Source organism: Myiozetetes cayanensis, unplaced genomic scaffold (genome assembly GCF_022539395.1).
Source record: "Myiozetetes cayanensis isolate MyiCay16 unplaced genomic scaffold, myiCay2020 scf5-8, whole genome shotgun sequence".
NCBI classification, from domain to species: Eukaryota; Metazoa; Chordata; class Aves; order Passeriformes; family Tyrannidae; genus Myiozetetes; species Myiozetetes cayanensis.
This window is the reverse complement of record NW_026087742.1, coordinates 8570116-8587534: the sequence shown is the minus strand read 5'-3', so window position 1 is coordinate 8587534 and position 17419 is coordinate 8570116. Positions and strand designations below refer to the sequence as shown.

The window sequence follows — 17419 nt, the reverse complement described above, 5'->3', positions numbered from 1 at the left end:
AAGTTTTCATTATCACAGTTCATGAAGCGCCCAGAAATCAGATCTTTAAGGCAATCAATTGTAATTATGTAAAATCTCAGGCTGCATCCAGCTCTCCCACTTTGCTCATGCTACTGTAACTGCATGATTTCAGTGGAACGGATTCTGACTCTTACCAATAAGATGAGAGTTGCCCCTAAAATTACGTTTCAGGGAACACAAGAAACTATGCAAGAAAGATAATGTATTTGAGAACATTTTTAATAAATAATGTGACAAAAATTACTTTTCTGATTATTGGATCCTCAGTATGCAAAATTATGGCTAAAATATGAGGTTTCTTACATGAACATAATGAAAACATTAATCACATGGATTTTTCCTTTAGTACTGCACACCCTTTCTATGGAACCTTTCTTTAAAAATTAGCTAAATGAAAAATTTCAGTCCTCGGTAAACACCAAAACACTTTTTTTTTCTTCTTTTTTTTTTTTTTTTTCCATTGGGGCTAGTCCTGATAGCTGTCAATAAACAAACACACATTTTTCCATTAGCACCAATGACAAAGAAATTTTATAATTACAAAAAAGATCATAAAATCTACAGACAGAGGACATCATTTGGCAAATTCAATGCAACTAATGCCTCTATTTCAGCTTTAATGATAATCCAATGTTGAGAGAGGCCACAGAAAAATTGATAATTTTCTGTAAGTCCAGAAAAAGTGAGAAGTGTTTTGATTATGGCCCACGTTTACGTTTGTTACTTTACCGTCTGTCATCATTCAAATATTCCAAATACAAACATAGAGCATTAACAAAAAGATGAAAAATATCCCAAACAAATGCTTAACATTTTCAATAAGACAAAAAAAAAAAGGTTAATAGTTACAATGGTTTACAAACAAAGTCTAGTGATTGTGCTTTTAAAACCAAAAAAAAAAAAAAAAAAAAAGATAAGCAGTGCATTACAAAAAAATTCATCGCCAAGATCAAACAAAACTTCTTTAAGTGGCACTTCTTCTTTAAGGTGAATTGACACAAGTAGAGGTCTGAGATTTGGGCCAGTAACAGTTGATGATATTACCTAATCATTATTAAAAATGTCCATTGATTTTCTTTTCATAAGCATTGTTGAAACTGAAAATCAGAAAAAGTTTCAGATAACCTTGCTCGTGCTATGATTAGGCAAACAGCAATCACACTGGCTTACCTCCTGCCTATCCCAAAGGACATTTTTAATAAGAACGTACTTAATGATGAAAATGGAAAGACAAATCAAAGTACCACAGGGGATTTAAAATGAGTACATATTTACAACAAGAGCCACCTCATCCCAAATTAATTTTCACTTGCGTTCGTCAAACTGCGTCATCTGCAATAGGTTAGCAAGAGACCGGCAGGAAACAAGACAAACAGTGTGTACCGACATTGCAAGGTACCGTTTGCCCCGACTGCAGACGGGACCCCGAGAACCAAAGAACGCCGTGCACGGTGCTCACTTTGGGGACCTCCTTTCCGACCGCCGCGGTGTCACCGACCGGCTCACGGGTGTACCTGGCGGTGCACCCAGCACTGCCCGGCTGGGGAGGAACCTCTGCATCCCAGGCTCTGGAATTCCCTTCTGCTCTACTCCGGGAGCAGCAGCCGGCCCGGGCACCACGAGCAGCAGCTCACCTGCCTCCTTGGATGCACTTCAGCGTCACGGAACGGGCAGGGGCCGTTCCCGCTAAGGGGGGGCTTACAAAGAAAAGAGTAAAAATAAAAAACTAGCAATCTGATGGCATGAAGAAAAAAAAAAAAAGGAAAAAATTGTACACTCTGATTGCACTGAACATCATTTCTGGCGTCAAACATCATCAGACTTGAGGCATCTTAAGTGATTTTTTTTTTTCTGATTATATTTTAAAAGCCTGTTACAGTACATGTCGTTGTCTTCAGCTTTCTGTTTCCTGTATTAAAAAAAAAAGAAGAGGACATAAATTACTACGTGTTAAATTTTATTTTTTAAAATTTGTTTTACATACTTCTTAGAAATCTGCTACTTTTACATGATAACTACTAGTTTTAATTAAGCACAGCAGTATGACCGTATGTTTGCCACCCTTTCTACAATCAGGATTTAAACTGAATTAATATCATTAGGTGAAAAAAAAAGAAGAAAAAAGTTCATTTATCAACACCTAAAAAAATCTAGAATGATGAACTGCCAAAAACTGTTAAAGGTGATGTCAAGGTGTTCTCAGATACTCTAGTTCTTTATTTTCACTTTCAAAAGAATCTGGATAATGTAAAGTGCACTTTAAAATGCTGTATTTCTGCAAGCTCTATTCCGTAAGTTTTAGTGTGTTGACAATTATATTGTGCTACACATTATTTGGTTTTTATGGTTTTGACACATTCTTTAAGTTTATTTTCTTGAGTTGGGCATAACTTTAATAGACAGATAAATGTACTAATTTTTCTGAACTGAAATATTTCTGATTCAGAAGTGTTTTTTCTTGGCATCTGTCTAAACACAAAAAATAGCCTTATTCTGTCATCTTCAGTATTACAACAGTTACCTCCATCTCTTCTTCTTCTTCCTCTTCTCCTTGTTCATACGCTCCCAGTACTTGCATTTCTGCAACATTCCTTCGGGCTAGATTTGCTTGATCTGCCCTCTGTCTGCCTCCTGATCCTCTTGACGACATAGAGCTGGAGGAGCTGGGATCTCTAGGATTATTTGATGTTGGAAACGTTGGTCTAGAATATGGCAGGATGTCCTCTGTATAATTAAATGCATACATTGTTATGTTTACAAGCCCAGAGATACCGTGAACCTAAAATTTCTGCATGCAGTTGATTTATTTTACTTTTTATGATTCCCAGGAGGTTTAAAGTGATGCCTGAAAGGAATATGAAATACACTGCTTCCATAAGCAGCATTATAGAAGCTTTCTCAAGGAAATTTATGGTATTTACATGGTAACATTCTCCACAGAAAAACTAATTCATGATTACTGTCCACTTCATTTCAATTTAGGATCCTTGCTCTATGTTCTATGAACATAGGAAAATGAAAAAACCACATCTTGTAGTATATTTTCAATATGACTAGGTAGGAGGAAATGACAATATATGTATGATACAAGGAACTCATTCCATATAAATATTTCTTGGGTTGAGTTTGAACCACAATTAGTGGTCCTGTTTCAAAACTTCAGCATCATCCGCTATGGTAACCTTCTAATAACTTTTCTCTATAGCAATCCACCATAACCAAACTCTTACTCATGTGTCCATTGAACCAACTTACTATCCAGTCATTCCTGATATCATCTATGGATACCTGCAGGTAGCAAGGACCAGGCATTTGTATCAATCTGTGTTGAAAGTCTTAGTGAACACTTGGCAAGTTCCATTAATCATGTTCCATTAATTAGGAATCTTACCAACTTCCATGTACAAGAGATTTCTTTGATTAGATCTACCTCATACCATGCCATGTCAGTTAGCATTTATAACTAATGCTTGACCACTAGGGCTTTCTTATGCTTTAAGCAGGACCAGGTATCATTCTGGTCCTCCTCTCCTCTGCAAATAGGCAAAATGGGCCAAGTGCAGATTCTTCAGTAGAAAAGTTAAGTATCTGCCTTACAGATCTCTATCTGACTTTACTCAGTTCCCTTATAAATCAGATTATAATTAGATAAAATATAACTAGATTACAAGGGTATAGGTAGGAGCAAGGACACTGATCCTTACAACTCCCAAGGAATATTTCTGTTTGGGCTTCCTCAGCATTAGCTTTAATACATGGTGGCTCTAAGCACAGCAATATATAAAATCTGCTTTTCCTAAGCTTGTATTTCCATCCTACCCTAACAAGAACCTGCAGTGTGACCTAAATTAACACTGTATAATCACAACAAACGGTGGCAATTCAGCAGCTCTAACTTCACTTCAGCAACCCGAGAAGAGCTGGCCCGTTCCCTGTGATCAGCACCCAACACTTCAGTAAACCCAGGGCAGGCAGAACAACCTTGAAGAAGATGAGTTTTTGCTGGTGTGCCGTCTCGTTTTGGTGCTTTATTTCCTCGCAGTTTCCCGTCGCTCTGCTGTTCCTGGGGCTCTCGCCGCTCTCCCGAGTTTGTCCGCACGTCTGAGTGCTGTCTGCCGTCCATGCCGTCCCTCCCCTTGTAGCTGGCTCCTTTCCTCTCCGCAGACCTGTCTGTCCTCGCCTCTATAGAAGCCAGTTTTGGCAGCATGACCGGCCGCACCTCCAGCTGGGACTTGGACTGGGCTGTCGGGTGATTTTATAGCTGGAGGCGGCACAGGAGGAGGTGGTAAGTCTGCAGGGTTGGAAGGGAATAATGATTATGATGACATCACACCACAGTGAAATTAAGACATAATATTTAACTTGAACTGAAGAAACAGATGCCCTGTTTACTTTCCCTCTGCCCTCCTCTCTCTACCCCAAAAAGTGTTATGTTACTGTTAAAAACTGCTGATGGGTATTTTTCTAAAGTTTGAGCTCTAAAAACACAAAGTAAGACCTCTCACTGCCTTTCCAAATCCCAATATTTTCTTAAAAATCATTTACCAAAAAAACCTGCAATAAACTTTAAGCACATAAATATTAACATGTCAGTTATGAATATCAACACAGAATTAAGGATACCAACATGATATTGCTGATATTTATAATTTTTGCTAAGTCCATTCAAGAACACAGCAGCTTGTGCTGTAATTGCTCAAGGTCTTCAGTGTAGTGAGCATCAAAGCAAATTAGCTGGGGTGTAACAATGTATATCAGATCCACTGCTGACATATATAAGGATAATTATGTATCATTATATATTATATAATAATGATTGCATTTTTCTTTCAAAATAATTGTTTAAACTAACATAAATATCCTTGATGTCCGTGGGTATGTCAAGAGATATTAAAAAAAAAATAAATATAGTCAGCCAATGAAGTAGCAAGCTTTCAGGAAGAACAACAACAACAACAAAAAACACAAGACACACAGGACTTTAGAACTTGTCTCCTTAAATTAGCACAGCTTCAGGGGTTCTAGAATTCTGAATATTTTAAAATACTATTTATAAAGCATGCATATATTTTACTTTGTTACATTTTTCTATTCCTGCATTAAGACATAAAACTAGAATGTGCAAATTGTTCATCAGGATACAACAGTGCTCTGTATATTCTGCAGTGGAATATAAAATGTGAAGAAAAAATATAGAAGTCAAGCAAGGAAGCAACAACACGAAAGTAGTTCACAGCAAAGCTGTAGGAACAATTCACATTTATATAAGAGAACAGGTTAAAAAAGGTGAGATGACAGAGATGTTTCTGAGGTTAATATTCTCAAGTGAGATTGCTAAAACAGAAAATAATGGCACTATTAAAAAATGTAACTTCAGCATTTTATAATACCATGCATTCATTCTTTCTACTTCCACAAAAATCTTGGAGCAGCTGTGTTTTTCAGACACCATCACTATATATACAGCTAATTCTCAGTCTATTCAAAGAATGTTTCAACTGAAATTCAACTAAATTGGGCCAAAAATAACGGTAGTACTCCTGAAGAAGAAAAAAAAAATGCATTTAACATATGCATATCAATTCAGATGATCCTTGTGGGTCCCTTCCAACTGAGGGTATTTTATGATCCTAAGAAAATAATTTAATTTATGGAATGGGAAATATTAGACTATAGACTGCAGTATAAAAGGGCAGATCTCTGGGCAACGGGCTGCACTTATTTATCTGAGGAAACTAAAACTGAAATGGAGACCCAACTTCTGACTCAGTAAGGTATGAAATACAACACATTTTGGCGAGAAAGCACAGAATTGGTTATGTTGCATTCTTCTGTTATCCATAAATGCTCAGACACGGTTTACAGAGGCAAACTCTGCTCAGTACACAACCTTAGCAACCTAACTCTGTAATTCCAGCCATCAGAACAGAACTCAGACTACCTCTCCTAAAATTGCCCTGTGAGGTCCTGCCACCAAAGAGCGAACCAAACCACTTTCACTGGGCTGCCCAGGCCTGTAGATGCAAACTTGGGTTTCTAGATCACAAGGGCCCATAGAGAGGTCCATGAGATCTTAAGTGACAATACCTGCTGCAAAAAAAGGGTTGGTCTGGAGAAGTACATAACCTTCCACAATTCAACAACTATGTTAAAGTCTGTGTGAAGCCTGACTGAGACCTCAGAGTAGTGTGTAAGATGTTCCTTGAAAGGCCACATCAGATCCAGACTTGCAGCAATTACACAATTTGGACAACATTTAAAAAATAAGATAAAGCCTGTGTTAGGGCTGTGGAGATTCAAACAGTGTTTTCCTTTCTGAGGAAAACTTTGTTCTCTCAATATGCCTTCTCTCAGAAGAGGATACACTGATTCAGAAATGGATGGAGACACTCAAAGCACAAGTGTAGGCTTCTGGAACCACAGCTGTTCACACAACATCTTGTGTCTCGCATGCCCCCTTCACTGTCTCTGTTATAAAGTTTCCAGAGCACTGAACAGCCATTCTGTGGAGCCTGATGATGTACAGGGAGTGCAGGTACTTAACATCAGCCTTTTCAGACACCCCTGGAGCCAGTGTCCAACAGGTGTGGCATGGCAGTGCGCTGGCTGAACACCAAAGGGAAGGAACAGCATCTTTCCTGTAGCCTATGAAATACAACCTGGAACAAACTCCTGCATTCAAGAATCCTACCCAGCTGCACAGGGCAATGAACAAAGAGGCGTTAAATCTTGACTATGGAAAGGAAAGATGCATTGATATAAAAAGTTTCATAAACCGGCAGTAGCTCCATGGTACAGTAATAACTAAAGAAAAGTGATATTCTCTTTTGAGAACATTTTTGCAACCTGCAGGGAAAACTATAAAAATCTTCATTATAACACAGTACTTCTCGCTGAGAAGAATACTTTACAGAGGAAAAAAAAAAAAACCTTTTCAGAGGTCAACACTATTACACCCCTGTGGTATTTATTTTAACAGCTCAGATCACAGAGAAAATCCAGATTCAATCTGCCTCCTCGAGTACAAACTGGCACACTCCTTATTAAAAGCAAAACAGAAGCTTCCATTGTAAGGAATAAAAAGTAAATCACAAAGCAACATCAAACCAATATAAGGAACTCAGAAGTATTTGTTAAAGGTCAGCTGTGCTCACATGTTTCATTCATGTCATGTATTACTTATACTGCTTCCCATGTAACTCAAACAACTAATGGATGCCATTTCACAGCACGGTCTACAGCAGAAACCTTGCAGATATGTCTTTTGAAAGGAGGGATGATGATTTTCTACATGAGAACGTATTCAGGAATCATGGGATAAACAGAGGAAAAATAATCTGGTAAGTTACTTTGACACTAAAGTGGAGAAAACACAAATAAGCACAAAAAGATGATTTTTAAGTAGTGACAAATGAAGCCTTATAAGGCAACTCTTTATTTTATCAGGCTGTAGATTTCTACAATTATACCCTAAAGATAACATCAGAGTTACAGATTTGATTCAATATTGGAGAAAATCCATGGAAGTGCTCAAGGTCAGGCTGGATGGGGCTTTGAGCAATCTGATGTAGTGGAAGATGTCCCTGCCCACAGTACAGGGGTTAAAACTGGATGATCTTTAAGGTCCCTTCCAACCCAGGACATTCTATGATTCTGTAAGGTACAAAGAGAATTTTTTCTAATGCATGGTTTGTGCAGGCATGCAAAACTGAATGTTGCTCAGGACTTACAAAAAGCTTTAACAGCATTTAAGATTCCTAGACTCATCTTAACCTGAGCTACTGGAGTTATTCATGTACTGGAGTTATTTTCATGCTTTGTCTTTCAAGAAGCATGGCTCAGATTGTGCACAATAACTGGATGAACAAATAGATACAGCAAAACCCAATATGATGTATAAAAGCAATGGGTTGCTGCCTTTTTTTTCTTGCCTTTATGTACATTTACATAATTAGCAAAACAATTTTCATTCCACAAAACCTCCCTCAGTACCAAAATCAGTATTTACAAAATATCAAATATTTCACAATGGACCCAGAAGTAAAGACTGAGAAAAGGGCAGGTATCTGAAAATTATTATCATTCAATAATGAGTTGATTTTTAGCAGAGGCAAGAAATGCATTCCTACTTATTTTCTACCTTGCTAAATTGTTTTTTGTACAGAGTAGATTTTTTTGGTACTGCATAGGCAGAGGGAGACAAAAGTAGAAATAGTGTTGGCAAGGACAATGGTTTAACATTTCCAAGCGAAAATTCGAGGAATATTTGGCAGATGTTCAACTGCCTTTTGTGAGAAATTCAGTGCCCTCACGTCGTGTCATTGGTAACACAGCTAAATAACTCAGTTACAGTCTCAACCAGTCAGTTGAGAAAATGTTTAGTATTTTTTGTCACTTAAGAGACTTAAAAAAAAAAAAAATCAAGATTTAAAATCTCATGTGAACTGTCAATGGTATAATTTCTACTGAAAGACCTACTGAATCGAAACAATGGCAAAGTACTTTTATCCTTTTTTCCTAATGCTTACAATTCTGAGGGCTTGTAACTGAGAAATCAATTCAAGACAGTTCAGAAGAGACCTTTATATATATATATATTTAGAAAAGACAAATGTAGTCTTTTAAAATTTGGTTTCTTAAATTAAATATGTAAGTAGGTCAGACAAGGTTGAGAAGGAGGATCCATTTGCTAGTTGGTTCATGTAATGCACTCTTAGTAAGCTCTCTTAAAAGGTTAGAGGAAGAGCAATTAAAAATTCATACATTTTAATCCTTACCACCTACTGAGCAAAGATTTTTAGCATCAAATATGAAGAACATTTCACTGCCTGGATGACTGTCAAGGAGCAAAACATCTGAGCCGAAATCCCATTTCACATAAAGTAGCAACTGATTTGAACTAATGTTCACAGAAAATACAGAATTGTTACTACTTGTACAATGCAGAGTAGATCAGAGAGCACTCTCCTCTACTATAGTAGACCTTTTACTGGTACATCAGTAACAAACACACCTTCAGAAATACCAATCTCTTTCACAAATCTTGCTGTACAAAGACAAAAAAAAAAACCAAAGAATTTTTTAAGACTTACATATATTGCTGCTGATCATACTCTTGGCATTTTCAATCATTCAAACAAACATTTATTTGTATATCCTTTCTGTCAACTAATCATTCAAATTCTTCATGACACTGGTATTTCATGAAACTTCTAGCAAATACGAATTCAGGTAATTTGGGAACAGCAGAAAATTCCTTATGTGTGAAAGTAAATTCCATTTTAAAGTAATGAAACAATGTATTTTTCTCCTTTTATTAGTAGTTATGGAATGCTCCTAGCAACCAACAAATTCTTGAATTCAAAATATCTGCCTTTTTTTTTTGCCTCTACTAAAAAAAATGTATGTTCACCCGCTATGAGGAAATAAAATATTGTTGTATCAGGCACTCCTTTATAAAGATGATAAATAATATTGTGACATCAAGCCAATGGAAAAACCTAAGTATACCTGGGAAAGGTCAATGGTGCTTAAATGTTTCATTCATGCATCCACATTGCTTTTCTCCACTTAAGGAAAACAATTAGTAAATGTTATTGTATAGCTGATTCTAACAGGACACAATAATACTAGATGTGGCTATCAAAATGAATGGTTAGAATCTACAGTCAGGTTCCAAATATGCCTATGTAAATAGACTGAGGGGAAAAATAATTTAAAAAAAAATCAAATCCAAACAAGCCCTTCAACCTTTGAACTGGGTTTTATTGGATCTGCAGAAATTAAAGCCATAATTTGCTATTCCCTGAATGACCACACTGTATTGCACTCTAAAGAGGTTAGTGGAAATTCTCTCCTAATTAGAAAATATGCTGAAGTAAGCAGGTGCTACAAAACACAAAACAAATATTGATCATGATTGTCAAATCTATTGCAGGATCAGATCTATTGCAATGACAATGCTCTATGATTTAGCTCTGCATATCATCATACTTTTACAAAAACCCATCATCAAATACAGACCCACCTCTTATTTATCCCTGTGTTAGAAGCAAATGGCCACATAAAACCCCTGCCCAGATTTTATTTCTGATGTCCTGGCTGTTGTGTTAGCGTTGAGGTTTGATGCTCTGCCAATTATTTAGTTAAGAGCATTCTCTTCAAAGGAATAAAAGCTGATAAAACTTCAATAAAATCTCGCGAAACGCCATTACAAGGGTCTCATAAACATAACGTTTCTGGTACAGGTTTGGGATTTACACCTTGCGTTGTCCTTTCACAGGAGCAAACACGCACAAAACCACTGTAATAACCTCTCGAAATCAGATAATATTCCAGCAGCTCAGTTTCACTGACAGAAGGGGCCTGGGCACAAGCCAAGAGGCCCAGGTGCACTGTGTCATGCCAGTATTTAACGCAGCCTAATATCAGATAGATGCTACTGAGAGAAAATACTCAGAATAAAGTACAGATAATGGCACGGACAACCACTCATTGCTAAATTACTTCTGCTCATTGTGCTTTGAGCTTTGTATTAAATTTTTTCATCAAGTGGCAGGAATCACAGGGAGAAGTGGTTCAAAACTCCCTTCTTGTAACCCCGGATAAGGATCTATAATATTAGGCTTTCATATGATAATGGCAAATGATGCCCCTCTTTGAAAAATTTCAGAGTGGTAATGAAAGTCCTAATCAGATTGCTGTTGCAGAGAACCAGGAGGCGGGGGAATGATGCCTTTCTTTATCCTAACCCCCCCCCTTCCATCCTCCCCTGTTAGCAAATTCAGCAAACTTGACAAGATGAGTTAAGTCTTGGAGAATTTACCTTACATGAATTTCCAACAAAGCCCGCGGGTTGTTTTATAAAACTGGAAGGTAGTGCTTTAATAAAAGCTGCACCACCTGAGGCATTTTCATTAAAGGCTCTCTCTAGAAAACATCACAATGTTTGCATTATCCTCCTACACCCCCAAGAGACTACAAGCACTACCTTTTCAGCAAGAGTTGATATTGTGTGTGAGGGCATGAGAGAAGATGATTAGATTTTGCTTTTACTCACAAAGTAACCGCTTGCAACAGCGCTGTGGTCAGGATAAGAATTCACTGATTCGTGTTGTCCACCACCGGAATGGTGAATTGTTTTTTTTTTTTTTTTCAGGAAAAGATAAATTCTGAAGGTTTTAATAGTCAGTCACGTGAATGAAGATTTTAATCCTAACCATGCATTATTCTCAATGACTGTCCTATTTATGCTATCTGGGCTCTTAAATAATGACGGTAATTAGCCGATTAGGACACTATAGAAAACAGGTGCAAGGCTCTGGAGTGGAAGCATCAATGTAGGGTATTAAGGAACTCTGGCATTTAAAATGATTAATCTGTTCAGCGTGTTTAGCAACAGGAAACACAAATCAGTGAATTCTGAAACATAATGCTATCTCTGTGGAAAAATTTCACACGCACAGGCTGAATGAGTATTTAGAAAGGTTCACTGACGTTTTCAACCGTTTCAGTGGACTCACCATCTGTGTAGACTTCTCTGCGCAGATGTCCTGGCTGGTGTTTTTGCTTTTTGGCAGGTCGGACCTTCTGTATTACAACAGCACTCATGTTGCTGTCGGTAGATACAGGGCTGGTGGGTCTAGGACAGTGTGATGCATGAAAATGTCTACGGCCTGGAAATTGTTACAGAACAGTATTATTTTTCTTACCTAAGATCTTTCGCCTTTTTTTTTAACAGTAGAATGACTTGGTTATGCGAAACCTAGAAAGACACTGCCAGAACAATAATAAAACTCATCCAGTTTTAGAGTGAGCTGTAACTAAATCAGAGCATTTTCTATCAGTAGGCAGGCTGCCTTAGTTGCACAGAAATTATCCAGCTGCTTAGTAGCTGGTAGCTCCTGCCCCAGGAGCATGAACTCCATCGGCAGGCAAGCACAAGCAGCATTCCCATGCTGCAGCTTTCTGAAAACAGCAAAATGTTTCTCTTTCCAGACAGGTTTCACCTCCCCTAGCTTGGGCCACGTGAGTTCACAGGTGCCATAAGCAGAGCAAGTCACCAGCAGGTCTCAGGTACAGAAGTCCTCTCTGCCGCCTTGAGCGAATTATCAGGAATTGTATGACTGGATTTTATCACAGCTTATTTGCAGATAAGCAGTGTCACATCTTTAGGATGTGCAGTGAGGCACAGGTAATATCAATATATAAAAATCACTATATAACATGAACTTCACTGTTGCAAAATTATTAGAAACTGCGTATAAGAAGACCTTTTCTAAATACATAAACCTACACACACGTAAACACACATATTTATATGAACTTATGTGTACAGAATGGATAAAATCCTGGCCATGTGGGTATGAATGGGAGTTTTGCCACCTACTTCAATCGGCCAGGATTTCATCCAGAATTACTAAATTACCTCCCCTCTCACTCCTCATGATGAACAGCTGTGTTGAAATGGAACAAAGGACTGTTAACTCGGAGAGGATATCAGAAATGGGAGGAAGGTTGAAAATCTGTGGAGTCAGGGTGGACACACTTGTGACAGAGTACCTCTTCTCCGGCTCTGGCAGTTTAATAGGACTGATTGTCAAAACATTCATTGGATCTGCCTGAAACTTGCATCGCAGCCTGCTGTACTCTTATTTCTTAGCTGAACTATAACAATATCCATTTGGTCTAGTCGGGTTACTGATTACCTGTATATATCCAGTGTTATTAGTATCCTGTATATTGTATTTCAAATATCATATTTCATATGACCAATGGTGATTCAGGAGAAAGGAAAAAAAACATATGTATAAAGCCTTGCTGCATATGCACGATCTATAATCCCAACTGCAACTCATAACAGCTGTCAAATTATGAAACCAACACAAAGCCAGTTTGTCCCAGTAATACAGCAGGAAGAGGTTGAACAGAATTCCTCAAAAGAACAACATTACTTTTTTTTTTTCCAAATCCAGGGGATTTGAAAAATAGGTTTACTCTTTATTGAGCATTTCAATACAGAGGGATTAAATCTTCTCATGAAGAGTGACTGAAAACACTGGGAGCCTTGTATTAGGACACGATAGAATTCCGTAATCCTTTTTTCTGTTGTTTTTTCTTTCCCTCATTCAGTTCTGGGTGCAAACCCACCAGCAGGGTTGAGATTTGTCAATAATCAGTGAGACCAAAAGATCAGGAACTACTTATGAAAAACAATGTAGGGCAGCAATTTACTTTTCCTGACTCTTCCACAAGTGTAAATGCACAGCCTCCACACCCGAATTTCTAAACATTCTAAGAACAGGAATTCAGAAAGCCTCTGTGGGTAGATTCACCTCACAATGGCCACGTTCTTTTCCCCTCCCATCAAACTCACCTCCTGCTGCATCGTGCATTTGACGTCTGGCTACTTTCAGACCGGCGTATTCCGCAGCTGCTGCCACAGCCTGTGCAAAATCTGCATCGGTAAAAAACGATCCGTCCGAGGAGCTGACGCTGGACCTCCCGCTCGAGATGTTGTCTTCTTCGGAGGCTGAACCCCAGCCATTGATCATGGACCCTGTCACGGAGCTCTCCAGATCCCCAACGCTGGAGGCAGGGGTCTGCTCGAGGCCACGCAAAAGGAGCCTCCTGTTTTGCATCTTGGCGACCTCTATGTCGGCCTCGTCCTCCTCCTCCTCCGGTGCGTCAGTATCCATGTCAGACACCATGGGCCCTGAGATGTATCCATAGGTATGTGGTGGGGAGATGGGCCTTGGAGGGGGTGGAGGACTCACAGGTTGACGTCTGCACAAAAATACAAGGGAAGAATTGAAGTCACTTAACACAGTCAGAGGAAACAGGAGACTGATGAAAACACTTTTTTTTTTATTTCTCAACAAGCTTGACTTGCCTTTTTAAATCACCAGAATTTATAACTGAAAGGGTCAGCACTGTTTGCCTTTTAGTTCTTATTTTTGCTGTAAATCAGAATTGACAGCTATGTAGTTTGATATCTACCACAAAGACATCTGAATATGGTTCCCTTATCACTGATTTTAATGAAAATGGGCTTATTTTGCATAAAGTTGTTCAATTTCCCTAAGCTAGTGCATGTGCAACTAGGCAAAGAGGTGGTTACAGATCATGTGACCATTAAAAAAATTATTTGTGTACCCTTGAGAGTATGAGCAAAAGAAATGTCTGTATATCTCTATAAGCTTGGAACTACTGACATCAACAAATGCATCTATCCAAATAAATTGCTCTGTGAAAGTTATCTTCCCACCACCCACCCCACTGATTCAGAAAGACATGAAAAGAGAGACTGCTATTTCATTATTTTTTAAATTGGTCTAGGTGATAAAATAAAAAAAGAATTCTCTAATGTTAGTTCTTGAGGTTAGGAATACCAAAATGCACACAGAGGTATAGGTTAATTTAGTTTGATCTTAGTTTGTCAGTAATGGTGTGTCCAGCTTAAAGAGGCAAAGTATTAAATATCATTAGATCTATGTTCAAGTTCAGTTAATACTTTGCTCAGAAGTCCCAGATTTGTCAACTCTGCTCTCTTATTATCTCAGAAATGACGACTCTTATCAAATAATATTTTCTTTTGCACGTGTGACATGCAATTTAAAAAAAATAAATTAATAACTAGGAATACATATTAATTTTGGAAGGCAAGAGCAAGTTGGGACCTCCCTGGACAACATCATCTAGCCACTGTCTTTCACTTGCTGTATTAAGCACTGGACAGAATGAAGAACAGGTCGTTACAGATATATATCCAATAATCATTTAATAACACCACTTCCCCACTCCCAAATCCCAGAAGACACTGCTGCCTGGGAACCTCTACCTGCTTTGACTAGAGACCTTGCCCAACAAAGTTTTACTGCCTAAATTTAAAGCTCCTGTGGCAATTGCCCTTGTGACATATTTGCCAGTCTTCCTATTCTCCAGGTTTTAGTATTAGAGGACAGGCAACTGTTTAAAAAATACATTAGGGTTCCTGAAAATATAGCTTGGCTGCCAACCTTTGAGGACAGGCTAATTGAGAGCAGCTGGTTCATGGGCATATAGAATTAACAATACTTCTTTCACTTTATCTGATGCAGTGGTTCTCACTTTCACAGGGACACTGTCCTATCTCAGCTCTCCCTTTAACATTGATAGCATCTGCTATCCCACTAAATCTTCAGGTTTTTTCTCTCCTTGTTGACTCTTCTAGAGCACAGATTTCCATTTCAGTTTGCTATATTTCTACCAAGCTGACCGGACAGATAAATATTACAGTACACCATCACTACTGGAATCCTATTCCAGATGCCTGGTTCTGATCACAAATTGAGAAAATATTCAGCAGAACTACAAGTAAAGCTCATGAAAAGTAGGACAAACAGTATATTAGACATTATTTTCACTATAAAGCCACCATTTACAAAACTCCTGAAATTAATACAGAGAGACACCACTTGGAATCTATTCTTAATTCCCAAGTATTGTCACACCATATTCAAAACCGAACTGCCCCTTCCAGAATGGGCTACAGCTGTTGAGCACAGGTCACATCAATGCCATTAGATGGGAGAGCTAATCAGCCAAGCCTTACAAATCAAATAAATAGAATGATATGAATATTTTAAAACTGATGAGATGGATATGGCAAAAAGGAAAGAAATGATGTTTGAAAAAAAGAAAAGGCAAATTTCACACTTCCGTGGACCAACATACCAAGGCCAATGGAAATTACAGGAAAATATTATTAGCCATCTCCTAATAAAAGGAGTGATTTTTAAAGACTCAGGAAGATAGAGGAAAAAATACACAGTACAAGAAGTGTTAACACAAAGAGTAAAGAAAACAAACCAAGGCAGATCAAGTAGAACTGGGGAGCAAAAGTAAAAGCAGATACAGGCCCTTTCAAAAAAGATTCATAACTACTGCTTACTTATAAAATGGGAAACTTTAACGTGAACTAACTTTTCAAACAGACATTCTGGAAAATACATCCATAAATGTCCAGTAAGCTGTATTAAGAAAATCAAAGTTCTACAGTCTACTCAGTAAGATCAAATTAAATTCATCACAATAGACCTGGTTTTCACTAAAAATAGAAACTTTAGATAGAATATTGAAGCTAAGTTTATGTATTTGTGACAACAAACAATATGTGCAAACCACTGCAGGAAAAAATAATAAAAGAGACATAATTTGGGACAGAAATGCTGTGCCTTCTTTAAATAAAGCAAGACAAGCATCATACATAAAAAGCCTCATTCAAAATTCACTGCTCTATGGAAGAGAAGCTGTGAGTGGATATGCAAAACAGTTTGTACTAAAAGCAACTCAGAGAAGAAACAAAATTTTCCCGTAACAAATATCTATCTTTATTAATGTCGGTCATTCCTTTAAATAAGGGTAGATGGAAATGTTAAGAAAATTTTGCAAGCCGTAATTTCCTGTATTAGGATTTATGAGAGGAGGAAAATCTATAGGTTATATAAATTATATATTTATATATATTCATACATATTGGTGACAAGTTAATTGCACAGTTACTGTGAAATAATGCATGCTATTTTATGGTAATAATGCAGTAAATCTATTGGAAACAATGGAACTGTAATTATATGGTAAGCTGTGTTAACGATACCACTTTAATATCCTGATGACTGTGAATTTAACTTATGTCAGCACCGTACGTACCCTGAAGTGATATACAGCATTTCTTTCCATGGTATGATAATAAAGCAACTTAGTTACCTATTTCTTAGCTTAAAATAGCTCTAGCATCCTGGACTAGAACTTAAAGATCCACAGAATAAACATCCAGGGGAGAATCTTGCCCTCACTGAATTCAACAGGAATTTTCAGTGGGGGCTAGGATGACTCTCATCACATCTCTCTTGCTACGTTTGCATTCACACACCTCCGGTCAGGTTGGTGTTGTGTGTGTCCCAGCTCCTCCTGACAGTCCTGTAACATGGGCTGGAGCTCTTCCTGGGGAGAGGGGGTGAGAGTGGCAGTTGACTGGTGGCTATAGGAGACAGCGGCTGGAGAGGAGGCTGCTCCTCGGACAGGTGGAGTAGGACCTCGCTCATCTTCTTCCTCTTCCTCTAGCTCATCCTGCTGCAGATACATCCTTGCGGGTGGGACGGGACAAGGAATTTCTTGGTCATAGCTAAAATTAATTTTTTAAGAAAATAAGGACTTAAAATTTGTACTGTGTAATTAGCATATCGGTTACATGTATAAATAGCCCAGAAACAAATCATTGTTCCACGTGCTCTTGAAAATAGCTTAGTAAGGATGCACTGAGTGGATGTAAACCACTGTCAGCAAGTGCTCTCTAAACAGCCACACCACAGCTAGATGAGCAGCACCAGAATGGTGCTGAAGGAAGGTCTCACTGCCA

The 17419-nt window shown here is 38.1% G+C and overlaps 1 protein-coding gene across 1 annotated transcript in view; it reads right to left on the bottom strand.

The window, feature by feature from the left end:
* Window positions 1-222: 222 nt before the first annotated feature.
* ROBO1 (roundabout guidance receptor 1) overlaps window positions 223-17419 on the bottom strand; it is a 703140-nt gene continuing 685943 nt past the window's right edge. Inside the window, 7 exon segments of the mRNA XM_050332388.1 lie at window positions 223-1930; window positions 2543-2745; window positions 4003-4270; window positions 4272-4312; window positions 11544-11696; window positions 13397-13806; window positions 16934-17185. Of these exon segments, the coding sequence (XP_050188345.1) occupies window positions 1916-1930; window positions 2543-2745; window positions 4003-4270; window positions 4272-4312; window positions 11544-11696; window positions 13397-13806; window positions 16934-17185 (1342 nt within the window). The 3' untranslated portion in view covers window positions 223-1915.